The sequence below is a fragment of the Pleuronectes platessa genome, chromosome 3 (assembly GCF_947347685.1).
Source record: "Pleuronectes platessa chromosome 3, fPlePla1.1, whole genome shotgun sequence".
Lineage (NCBI taxonomy): Eukaryota > Metazoa > Chordata > Actinopteri > Pleuronectiformes > Pleuronectidae > Pleuronectes > Pleuronectes platessa.
The window spans coordinates 15,529,422-15,542,798 of NC_070628.1; the positions used below are offsets into that span (position 1 = coordinate 15,529,422).

The 13,377-nt window shown below is 43.1% G+C and overlaps 1 protein-coding gene across 1 annotated transcript; it reads left to right on the plus strand.

Annotated features, from left to right (window-relative positions):
• Positions 1-9,026: 9,026 nt before the first annotated feature.
• Positions 9,027-13,229, plus strand: LOC128437313 (transcription factor Sox-10). Its single transcript, XM_053419415.1, has 4 exons — positions 9,027-9,161; positions 9,530-10,185; positions 10,609-10,877; positions 11,027-13,229. Exons 2-4 carry the CDS (start codon positions 9,743-9,745, stop codon positions 11,800-11,802), a joined length of 1,488 nt encoding a protein of 495 aa, XP_053275390.1. The 5' UTR covers positions 9,027-9,161; positions 9,530-9,742; the 3' UTR covers positions 11,803-13,229.
• The last annotated feature ends 148 nt before the right edge of the window (positions 13,230-13,377 follow it).

Sequence of the window (13,377 nt, forward strand, 5' to 3'; positions counted from 1 at the left end):
TGCCAAGGCCCAACAATCCACTTTAATTAGATCAAGCTGCATTAAATATCAAACACTCATACATACCAGTATGTGGCTTTGTTTTTTGCAACAAGGTGCATGAGTTATTTTCTGGGGAAATTGTGACAATGTCAAAACATCCTATCTCACATGTTAATGACAGTGAAAAAATTTACTTTTGGATCCTCTTCCGGATTTTGATCTGCATCAAAAGGCAAGGGCTTCTTCCCTCCAATTCTTTTTAAATCCATTCAGTAGTTTTTGTGTAATCCTCCTTACAATGAAATGGACAGAGGTGGAAACGCACTTGGCCGAGGTAACGTTAAGCCCAAGTCCTGATAAACAGCAGCGTTTCTAACCATGTAAGTCAACACATCCTGCATTGTGTGTGTTTTAAAGAGTAACAGACTAAAGAGGCAGGATTAAACAGATAAATGGTTTTAAAAGTAAATTTGCTTCACTATATATGCGATACCATATCTTTTGACAGACTGTTATATATGAGTCGCATCACTGTCATACACCGAGCCGTGTGGCTATGGCAAAATAAGGAGGTGCACACAACAGAGCTATAACAATTATACAGGAGTAGATCGAAGAATTTAAACTAACAATATGTGATCAGTGAGACCAGCAGAGTTGAGGTGGGTGCATGAGTGCAAAGATGAAGCAACACAAACCACACAGGTGTCTCAGGCAGGAGAGAGCCAGCAACTTGTTTCAGAGAAGCAGCAGCTGGCGCACAGGGTCCAGACGTGAGATGAACATGTCACCCTCTGCTGATGATCCTCTGCTGATGCCCCGCCCACCTCTGGTACACCTGCAGAGAAACAGGTCATCACACACAACATAACTGAGTGAAAATGTGTCAAACTGATAGGTCTCAGAAGCTTGTGGATATGGTCCCAGAACATAACCTAATACCGTGTGGCTGTGTGTGTGTGGGGGGTACTGGTCCCATTTGACTATTGACACAGTCACATGGGTACAAATGGATAGCATGTCCCCATAACAAATCATTCAATTTGAAGACATATTTTAAACTTAGTCAAGGGTTTTGTTTAGGGTCATTGATTTGTTGGTCTCCAGGAAATGATTGTAAATTGAATGTCCTCTGAGTTATAGAGAAATTACTATGTTCGTGTGTGTTCTCGTGGCATGTGTGTGCATTATGCGTGTGCATGTGCGTCTGTGTGTGAGTGTGCGTCTCAAGCTGTCTACAGCATCTCATATAAGCTGTTATTTGTCTACTTGACTCAGGTGCAGGCTGATTGAAGAAAACCTCTGATATTAAAAGATGACAGACTCGAGAGTTCACCTGTTTCCATATGATCCCACTTTACTTTACCTTAATTTACTTTAACTTAACCACTTTCTACTGTTTTACTGCTAAGAGGGTTATTCTTTCTCCCCTGTCTGTTTGATTGTTGGTGAGTTTGTTTGTTAGTTAGCAGAATTAAGCAAAAACTAACACAAAACTTGGTGAAAGGATACGTTCTGAGTCAGGAAGAATCCATTAAGTTTTGTTGCAGATTCACAAATTTATTATTTATTTATTAGATAGATAGACAGACAGACAGACAGACAGACCGATAGATAGATAGATAGATAGATAGATAGATAGATAGATAGATAGATAGATAGATAGATAGATAGATAGATGATAGATAGATAGATAGATAGATAGATACATAGACAGACAGACAGACAGACAGACAGACAGACAGACAGACAGACAGATCGGTAGATAGATAGATAGATAGATAGATAGATAGATAGATAGATAGATAAATAGATAGATAGATAGATAGATAAATACATAGACAGACAGACAGACAGACAGACAGACAGACAGACAGACAGACAGACAGACAGACAGACAGATCGGTAGATAGATAGATAGATAGATAGATAGATAGATAGATAGATAGATAGATAGATAGATAGATAGATAGATAGATAGATAAATAGATAGATAGATAGATAGATAGACAGACAGACAGACAGACAGACAGACAGACAGACAGACAGATAGATAGACAGACAGAAAGACAGACAGACAGACAGACAGACAGACAGACAGACAGACAGACAGACAGACAGACAGATAGATAGACAGACAGAAAGACAGACAGACAGACAGACAGACAGACAGACAGACAGACAGATAGATAGATAGATAGATAGATAGATAGATAGATAGATAGATAGATAGATAGATAGATAGGGTTAGGGTTAGTTCACCATGTGCTACACAGCAGTCGTCAGGCACAGAGAGAACGATAATTACTCCAACAACAACCACAATGACACTACACATCACCACGGTTACCGTATATAACCTGTTACAAAAAGTGTTCCACGTGTAATAAGGTGCTTCACCTTCACACACTGAGATTCACTCGTTGGATGAATATTTGCAATTTGGTGCAGATGCAAATAAAAGTGTGGATCTTGTGTACGCTCTTTACTCAGTGCCATGCCAGCTTTGTTATTTGACGACAATGACAGAGCGTAACCCGACATTGTAGTTTATTCATAGTTTATTAAACATCACATCTGTAAACTTAATCGGACACATAAATCAGTTTCCTAAAGTTCAGGGAGGAAACATTTATAACTAGTGATTTTTTCTATGTTGCAGGGGGAAGAAATGTGAGAGACAACCAACTTAAATGCATGACTAAACAGCGTGCTGGCATGTATGACTGAGGGGCAAAACCGTCATAGAGTCACATCATGAATGCCACCATTGTCCATGTCACCATCATCCCCATCTTCATCACCACCACTACCCTCTGAGATCTCACATCCTCCTGCATCTGAGTCAGAGGCGCAAATATAAAATCTGTCGATGACCTTTCCCTCCCACTTTCCATCACTCGTGTTTAATTTTTTAAACCTCACGTCATGCTCTCATCGTTTTCCCCGACCATCTTCTTTATCTCCCACAGTTGTTCACTTTTCTGTGCCTCCGCTTCTCTCGGTCAGGCTGCAGTTGTGGCAGAGAGATGCGGACACAGCAAACCGCCTGAACAATAGGCCATTCATGATAGCCTGCAATGCAATGATGATCCTGCCCTGCCCTCCACCCCCCACCCTGCACCAGCCTCCACAGCTGCACAGGAATGTGGTCCAACAAGTTACCCTCCTCCTCCTCCTCCCTGCTGCCGCCACCACCATCCCTACCACTGCCACCACCTCGCCAGTGCTGCCGCCATCGCAACCGAAGCCCCTCTTCCCCAAATAAAAAGGACGAAAGAAGGCAAGAAACTAAAGAGGAGGGGGAAACTGTGCAGACAGAGCACAAAGAGAGGATTCATGCTCGGCCACATACACTCCCAGAGGAGAAAGAGAGGGGGACCCGTTTAAGTGTGGTGCAGCTGCACTAATTCACTGGGTGAAAATAGGCGAAAGAGGAGTGACAGAGGTCAGATAGCAGAATCATTTTTTATTCATTCCCCACGTATAGCGTGTCACTGCATCATCCCCACTTACAAAGTATGCATGACAAATAAATCAAGTGATAAACCCAGAAAACACCTGCAGCCCTCGGTGGGATGAATTCACCGGTTTGTTCCAAGATTTTGAGCCGTTCCCATGCGTTCTCAACCATTGGGTCAATGGCCCATTAGAAATCCCAACAGGACCCTCATTTTTCACTTTCAATCACACGTCAATACCGTACTTCAGACGACACCCAGCCACAGCAAATCACTTCTTCACCCACAAAACCGTCCGATGGGGTGCAGAGTCGTCGTCTCCCTTTTTTGAAGACATGCCGCAAATCACCGCGCAGGTCTCGGACATTAGCTGGAGGAAGAATTGTTGACGAGATGTACGGCTCAGCGTGAAAGTCAAAACATTTGAGTCACATGAGGTTCAGAATTATGGATAGTCTAGAGTCGGAGCTGGAATTCCCCGAGTGAAAGGCACTGACCTCGACTGCTATCCGCACAAAGCCTGAGAGCACATTTTAATTAATGAACAGAGAAAACACAGCGAAAAGGCTGCAGAGCATGAGAAAAGCCCTTGGAGCCACAGATAAAAATCATTTTTCTAAACGGGCGTTTTCAACCTCATGTAGCAGGGACGTGCTGTGATCATATCTGCAAAAAAGCATCCCTCTGTACCAGTCTTCTGCAATTTCTGACATATAATTTTGGCTTGTTTTGTCGAGTTCGTCATCATTCGGAACAAATGACGCTATTCATTTCAGGCCCAATGTGCCTATTGACATGGGAATGAATGCTTTCCACCAATTATCCATCAGTTTAATGCAGAATGTGACCCAGCATGTGAATATTTGACCGCTGTGCATGCTTCCCTTATCTGCATCCCTCTCACACTCTCTCCCTCTCACACACACACACACACACACACACACACGCACACACACAAACACACACACACACACACAGACACACTATCTGCATCTCTCTGTTTTTCTCTCTCTTTGACTTTTCCCTCCACCGTCAGATTTCAAGAATTTCCCCTGGGAGTTGTTCAAGTATCGAAGCCAAAGCAAGAGGTCATTCCCTTTCATTTCTCTTTCTCCTCTCTTTTTCATTTCTCTCTCTCCCCCCCCCACACACACATATCTGATCACCTAATTTTCTATCTTCAAAAATATATTACAAAATATATTCAGAAAGTTATTCATCCACCCCGATCACACAGCCCTGAGGCATCCCAATTTCATCCAGATCACATGTAGGGGGAAAAAGGGGGCTTCCTGTTTCTCAGAGTGCACCTGAAGGCCTGACTCTTTGACCCCCTGCCGATGCATGATCTTTGTTGTTGATCTCGCCCCTGATCATGAGACCTCGTCCTCCTATCCTCTCCCCGCTCCCAACCAGAAGCCGCAGGAAACGGGCTCTTGTGACACAGTGGTCTGTGCAGCTATGGAAAGGCCCATTACTGCAGTCACATGGCAGGTTAGTGAAGGGATTGATGCAACCATGTGAGCTCTATTTTCTAACAAGTTGCCCTGAGGCCCATGATAGTCTCATAGGACTTGGAGAATGACTGAGGATGCATGGCGCCTTTAGATTCAGAACAGAATGTGATGTTCTGATTTCTTATTGAATATGTACAAGTTAAATTGAATCAACCGTGTAAACCAAGAAGCCTGTGATATGTCTTCATCACGATCTGGGCAACAGGTGTAATATCCATGTTGAATCCGTTTTCTTTCCTTGTTTCCGAACATGTTGGCTATACATCTTGTGAATTAGACATTTATGTAAATCTGAAATTTGCATCGCCAAGGTGCAACAGCAAACCTGTGGTTTTCAGGAATCTTTAGAGTATCTAGTGATTTCCAAAAGACCTTTAAAACCTCTGCGATCATGAGTAAGTGCAGAGCAGGCATTACAGAATCAAAATTCCTCACTGAACTTCAACGCTGGAGGGGAAAATATTACAATTCTCATTTAATGACATAAAAGAAAACCAACCATCTGTTGGTTGCCCTGTTGAATCAGCTCTAAATACTCTTTCTCCCTCTTCTTTTTTTTACCAGAGACAATGTTAAACTGAGGGGGGGTTTCACAGATAGATTTCTGAGTGTCTCAGATTTCTTCTCAGACTCAACAGCTTCTCGTTTTCTGTTCACAATTTCACTTAATTTATTTTCACTGAACATCTGCAACACAGACACAAGTATGACAAACAGAAAATGTGGTAGAATCTATATGAATTATATATGAATATGTGAGTTTGTATAAAAAAGGATTTAAAAGTACTTTTACATTAAAATATTGTAAAGACATGTCTGGACATTAGAGATGCAACAAAGCTTACTTTAAGGAAAAGGCCTGTGGGCCTATTGTCTAGGCTCTAATTCAGCTGAAGTCAAATAATACATGTAAAAACCTTTTAAATAAACTTAAAGCCTGGTTGAATCGTTAAGCAACTTTTTGATGCTTCTTCAGACAAATTCACAATTGATAAACCAACGAAAGTTCGTCTGCTTCTTTGTATTTAATTCATTCAAAGAATATAATATTATAAAAAACAGGCCTTCATTAAACATCGAATATCTTTTGAAATAAAATCCACAGGCCCAAGGCTTTAAATTCTGGTTCTATAATTACAGATTTTACTAATTATGATTTACTTTAATTATTTATATTTTTACAGTATATAGCCGTATAGCCCCGTATAACATTAGGGAACTCTTGGCCCGTCAGGTTAGATTTTTACGTTTCAGGACACGGCTCAACTTCTGAGGAGGAAAAAAGACGCTTCAAAAAGTTAGGTTTTCTTCTTTCCCCATTCCCGAACATTTAATCACACGAAACGTACTGTTCAGACTTGAACACAAACTGTAATGCCCTATGATTTATATACAAAGAGACGGATACGAAGCTGTTAGTTTTTTTTTATCCTTAACCGATTTCTCCCGGTAGAATAAAGGCCTTAGATCTTACTGTTAAATTAAAATACTTAACTTAAAAAAAATATTTCTTTCCTACCCAATCCTTTAAAATTCAATATAACAAAAACGATTTAACCGAAACACGTCCACTGTAATGAACCCTCAAGTGTAAAATACAACGAAATGTGGCATATGGGCAGAAATTACACGAAAAATAAACATCATTACAAAAAAAAGTATAGGCCTGTTTGTCTGCAATTTGGCATTATGTCGACATGAACTTCAATGCGGCAATAGGAAAGAAATAAAAGTAAACTAATTATTAATGTTATTGCGAAAAAATAAACGGAATATAAAGTAGATCGGTAGAAGAAACGAGTCGGCTTTCAGGATCAATCTAGGCCTGTGTAAACCGCTTCATGATACAGGAATACACTATAATACAAACATATAATTATTATACTATGATGAAATACAAATATGAACTACATTTGACATGCTTTGGTTACATATAAATTCTAATGTCTTAATGATGGATACACAGTAAAAAGCACCTTGCCCTGTCTGACAGACAGACACACACACACACACACGCGCGCAAACACACGCACACACACAGACTCCCTGGGGGGCCATGCACATCCCCAGCTGCTAACTCAACACTTCTCCGTAAAACCGCAGCTTCCTCCGCATACAGCCCTCTGGTCTGCACAAGCCCAATAAACTCAGCGCACAACAACACGCACATTTAAATACACTTTGGTCCAACACAGACAAAATCACTCACTTCACCGTGCAGGGCCTCATGCCAGGGTCCGAGGGGTCGCTTTCTGGGGGTGCAGCATGTAGGTGCACACGTCCCCAACACAAACTAACCCACCACCCCCCAAACGCAGCATCCTACCATCCAAGGGCCGCATCCAGGTGGTTCGGCGGAGTGTTTGGAGACAGAGAAGTGTCGCAGCAGAGAGATCCAAGTGTCCTGTCTGCCGCAGAGGGTTTGCTATGTGTGCACAACTGGTGTCTTTGCTCTGGACATAAGGGGAGAAAGACGCACACATCTCTCTCTGTTATCAATTTTTTCCATGTTTGCAGCACAAAACTGCTTTTTGTTCCCCATTTTTTCATTTACGAGGGTTAATGGATAGAGGCTTGGGCGTTTGATCACATGTCTACAATTCACCTGAGATGGAGACAAAGAGAGCAAAGAGAACGGAGAGAGAGGGAGAGAGGCCGAGAGCCAGCCTCGACATGAGAGGCAGCGCACACACAGGGGTTATTGTTGCATTCATTTTCTCCTCTATGTGTGTGTGTCTGTCTGTCTCCCTCTGTGTGTGTGTGCGTGCGCGCGCGCGCGCGTGTGTGTGTGTGTGTGTGTGTGTGTGTGTGTGTGTGTGTGTGTGTGTGTGTCAGATGCTGCTAAAGTCGACTCTTCCTTCCCATAAGGCCATGCTTCACAGGACAGTCGCTGATCATGGCCTAAAGACAAATTGAACATTACGCACAGTGAAATAATAATAACAATCATATAGCTTTGAATGTAACACTCTTGTTTTATGCAAAAACACGTGGACACGTGAACCAAATAATTATTTGGATTGAATATTGATGATCATAACGAAATGTAAATCTTGTGACTTGTACATGAGTTTGGTCTGAAGGAGCCACTCCACCCTTAACAGTTCATCTTTTAGTCTCCATCTTGATTTTTTCCAGTCTAAGTGTCTTGCCATTGTTCTGTTTTCTTTTCAACAAATAAACAGCTTTGTCAGATTATGGGATTAATTATTGATAAATCAATTCTGTCACTCAGTGAAAAATGCATCCACATTGAGTTCTGATTCAAATAGGACGTAAAGCCCTATAAAGACCTGAAATAAATTAAACAAATAGAAAAATCATATGATGAATTCAAATTTAGCATTATTTTTGCAGACCAGAGCTTAGTGGGGTAGTGAGAAGATCAATTTTTTGGGGCTTTGTGAAAGATTTTGTTGCTTTGAGTGATTATTTCAGAGACATAGTTGGTTGGAAACGGCAGATACTGGCTTCATCAATATTAATTTAGTATTTGTATAAATTTAACACCATAAGTGATCACTGGCCTGAATTCAGCCCATCAGGCCTATAACTCATGCTTTATTATGTCCTTCTTTCAAAAGCATTCAACTGCTTGACTTGTCTCTTTTGCTTTTATAAGTCAGGGTCTAATACAATATTTGGTTTCATTAGATCTTTAATAGACAAAGAGCGTAACTAAAACGTGCGAGCTTTATTTCCTGAATCCAACAGATTTTTTATTTTTTTTATAGTAACGTGACCACACGAGGCAACAACTCTCCTCCTGATTGTTTATTTGTTTGATATAACATGTCAACACGTCCAACAGACCTGGCCCTGTCCTGCCTCTAAATGGACGCACTGTGGACTCATTTAAAACCACTCCGATGGTAAAATCTCACCTCTTCTCTGCTGGATATGTCGCAATGACGGACGGGACGGGCATTAGCCAGCGTGTCCGCGTGCTGTCCAATCGGAGAGCTGCGGGGATAATTAGCGGGCCAATGGCGGTGCTGCGTGTCGCGGCGCTGGGCGGGGCTGACGGTGTGTTGGAATGCTGCCTCTCTGGGAATGTTTTCCACTTTCAATCACTTTTTTTTCCTCCCGGTCCTTCTCACAAGGCGCTCTTTAAGCTCTGCTGTTGCCACACAGAGCAGCCATTCATCGGCTCCACAGTCGGCCACACACTCCCATGTTGAACCACTGGACATCTAAATTGGTAAGTTATCTAATTTTTTTTCCTGAAAATCAAAAAATACTCTGATAAAAGGGGATATTTCATATCACTGTTTATATGGCGGCTGATTTCTTCTATTTTTCTATACGAAGAATTGGGCGAATTTTCTGGAAGCTGTTCTGGAATTGTTATTATTATCATTATTATCATTATTATCATTATTATTATTATTATTACTATTATTATTATTATTGGTTAGAGGGGCTGCCCATGTCGCATTTTGTCCGCTAAAACTCTCAACGTGTTTACCTTAGAATTAACCGAGGTCATGCATCCATAACAAAGCTAAAATTATAATAACTTGTGGTGTTGACGAAAGCTGTTTCTCTAACATTGCATTTTATTTCTAGGTGTAACTGTTTTCGCTCTGAAGGATTTCCAGCCGACGGTGGAGAGGATTTGGACACTTTTACGCAGCAGTATGACTTTGCCTGAAAAGAGTCAAAAATAACTGGATCGCCGTAGACTCCAAGTATCTCGAAAAAGATTGAGTCCCCCTCTTAAATATTATTTAAAATTCAAGGCTTGTATTGTCATTAGCTGTAAATAAATAAAAAATCATAATGTCGGGCGAGGAGCACAGCCTGTCCGAGGCGGAGCTGAGTCCCGGGGCGTCAGACGACGGTCACTCACTGTCACCGACTCAACCCGGAGCGCCGCCGGGCCCGGGCTCACCTCTGGCCGTGCCGCCGCAGCAGCTCGCCGCGCTCTGCGGTGCGGACGGCAGCGAAGACGACGGAGGCACATCCAGGGGCAAGTCGGAGGAAGAGGACGATCGCTTCCCGATCGGTATCAGGGAGGCAGTGAGTCAGGTGCTGGACGGATATGACTGGACACTTGTGCCCATGCCGGTGCGCGTAAACAACGGGAACAAAGCAAAGCCCCACGTCAAGAGGCCCATGAACGCCTTCATGGTGTGGGCGCAGGCGGCAAGGAGGAAACTGGCGGATCAGTACCCCCACCTGCACAACGCCGAGCTGAGCAAGACCCTCGGCAAACTGTGGAGGTCTGTATAGAGAGGCTGTCCCATTAGAACAGTGTGGCCATACAGTGGCACATTTCCTGTGCAGCCTGTGCGTAAAGCCAATGAAGGGGTGTGCTGAGGGGTCACACTCAAACATGTGGACCCCACTTCAATATGTATATATTGAAATTAAATGTAAAAGTATGCAAATTGTGATCTTAATGTGGGGGTTCCTGGTGTTTTTTATTTAGTGGTCCTTAAAAATATAAAAATATTTGACACATGTGCACTCAAAACTTGTGCAAAGATGTGTGATGTGTGTCCTTCACCATCCCACTATTCATCCATTACGCACAGGATTGATAGCTACACAGTTTTTAGACATATTCAAATAAAATACTTTTCCATTAACCCAGAAGGCCAATAAGACTAAATCAGTCCTTGTTGTTTTTTTTCTCCCCCCAGGCTGCTGAACGAGAGCGACAAGAGGCCATTCATCGAGGAGGCGGAGAGGCTGAGGAAACAGCACAAGAAGGACTACCCGGAGTACAAGTACCAGCCCCGGAGACGCAAAAACGGCAAACTAACGACCGGTGAGGCTGATAGTCAGGGGGAAGGGGAGGCCAGCCACTCCCAGTCTCACTACAAGACCCTGCATCTGGAGCACAATGGCGGCGCTGGTTCTCCCCTGGGTGACCTGCACCACCACCACCATCACCACCACCATCCTGCTGGTAGGTGGCTCTGCACACAAGATTTATGTTCTGAACTTTCAAGAGACATTTGTTCAAGAGAGGAATGGTGAAAGAATTTCAGCCACAGTGTAAGACTTGATGTCAAAGTTCACCTGAACATGTTGTCCCTTCTCCTCTCTCCCCTTTAGGCCACAGCCCACCCACGCCCCCCACCACCCCAAAGACAGAGCTCCAGTCTGGAAAACTGTCAGATGCCAAGAGGGATGGGGCAGCAGGAGCGGCAGGAGGATCAGGGGGGTCCAGAGGAGCCCTCGGGGTGGGAGCTGAAAGTGCATCCGGTGGTCCCTCATCATCGGGAGCTAAACCCCACATCGACTTTGGCACCATGGATATTGGCGAGATCAGCCATGAGGTGATGTCCAACATCGAGCCGTTTGATGTCAATGAGTTTGACCAGTACCTTCCTCCAAACGGCCACCCGCAGAGTGGAACCGGGGGCCCTGCAGCCGGCTCCTCGGCCTCGTCTTATGCCTACGCCTTGGCCGCCGCTAGTGGGCACTCAGCCTGGCTCTCCAAGCAGCAGCCCCAGGCCTCTCCGTCTTCCTCCGACCCCACAAAGGCCCAGATCAAGAGCGAGTCAGTGTCTGGGAGCCACTATGCCGAGGCCTCGTCCTCTCCCTCCTCGGGCACCCATGTCACCTACACGCCGCTCAGCCTCCCCCACTACGGCTCCGCCTTCCCCTCGCTGGCCTCCAGGGCTCAGTTTGAGTACGGAGAGCATCAGGCCCCAGGGGCGTACTATGCCCACTCCAGCCAGGCCCCGGGGCTGTATTCAGCCTTCTCCTACATGGGCCCTACACAGAGGCCTCTGTACACTACCATAGGAGACCCCTCCAGCGTGGCCCCCTCCCACAGCCCCACACACTGGGAGCAGCCTGTTTACACCACACTCACAAGACCTTGAGGGAGACCAGCTGAGCAGAGGGAAATATGGGAAGTGTGTGAGTGGATCTGTGTGACTGTGTGTGTGAATATGTGAGTGTGTGATTGCCTGTTTGCGTGTGTGTCCATGCCATATTGATGTTATATTAGAGGTTTTTACTTTTTTAGCCAATATAATGCAAGACGCATCCACGCGGCCTTACATCGTAAAAAAAATACAAAAAAAGCCTCACACATTAGTTAAGTGTGAGTCATGGGTCAACAGCCAATCAAAAAATAAATAAACCTTTTTAACAAATGTGTGCCATCATGAATATCTAGGTTGGGATGTACAGCAAGTGTGAATACAAGAGTTTAGATGAGTGAGAGAGACACTGAGAAAGTGTTGAGTGACTCTGATTTGACCCGGACACGCTGGGTTTAGACTGACGTAATCAGACTTTATTAACCAAACTAAAGGATGTGTTTGACGTTTCTTGTGTTATTTTATATGAGTAGTAAGTATATTGTCATTGTTGATATCCTATAGGGTGTAACTTTATTGTGACTGATTTGATATGACACTCACACATCTGCACCACTGCCTTGGGATGAAAAAAAGACGCATGCTTTGTTCCAATAGAATGTTTCCCTGGTGTTTTGTTGTTGTACGTGGCCAGAAAAGGATATAGTTGCAACCTTCTCTCTCTTTGTAGATATAGCACAGACTGCATCTCTGTCCTTACTTTACATGGACGTCACTGAACTGAACAATTAGGCATTTAAGGGGAAGAACATAGGAAAAAGAGAGGGAAAGAGAGCTCTTACAGACGCATTCCAGCTTAATGCTCAGTCTTGGACACTTACCTCAATTCTATTAATTTTGTGCCAGTAGCAAAGGATGAGTACAACCACGGATACCTGATTGACTGAAGCTGTTCAAAATTTCAGAACATTAAGCCTCCACTTCAGCCTCTTTATTATTATTATTATTATTATTATTGTTATTATTATTATTGCTTCAAAGTGCCTATAACATTTTTTTGCTAATTCACATCTGGTTGACTCAATAACTGAGTTAAAATCTATAAGTCTCAGCTCAACCTCTCGAGATAATTGGCCAGCTTTGGGACCTACTTAAGGATTAGAATCACATGTACGAGCGTTGTGCGCTGCATGTAGGCCAAAAGCATGTTTGCTTCCTCACAAACAGCCCTCTTCCTCTTCAGCAATGTGAATAATGGTCATTACCACAGGCTTCACCTTTAATTAAGTGATGCATACTTTTATCATTTTATACTGACCCTCTTACAATTGTAGTTATCATTTTTATGTAAGTAATCATGCATCATGTGTCACACCTTTGCTTCTTCCATTTTGTATAATTCTGGATAGTTTTGTAAAGTGTTTGCTATACATTCCCTTGAGTATTTTTTGCTTCCTTACAAGAAAAGCAATGTTGAAATATTATTGTTGTCATTTATTAAATCAATTTATTTATAAAAAAAAGAAAACATCCAGTCTGAGCTTGTTATTTCTTCAGTGCTGTTTTTTTGGAGATAACACAAGGTGCAGGTAGCAAGCGAAGTGTGAAAAGAAAGACATTAAAAACATGCTG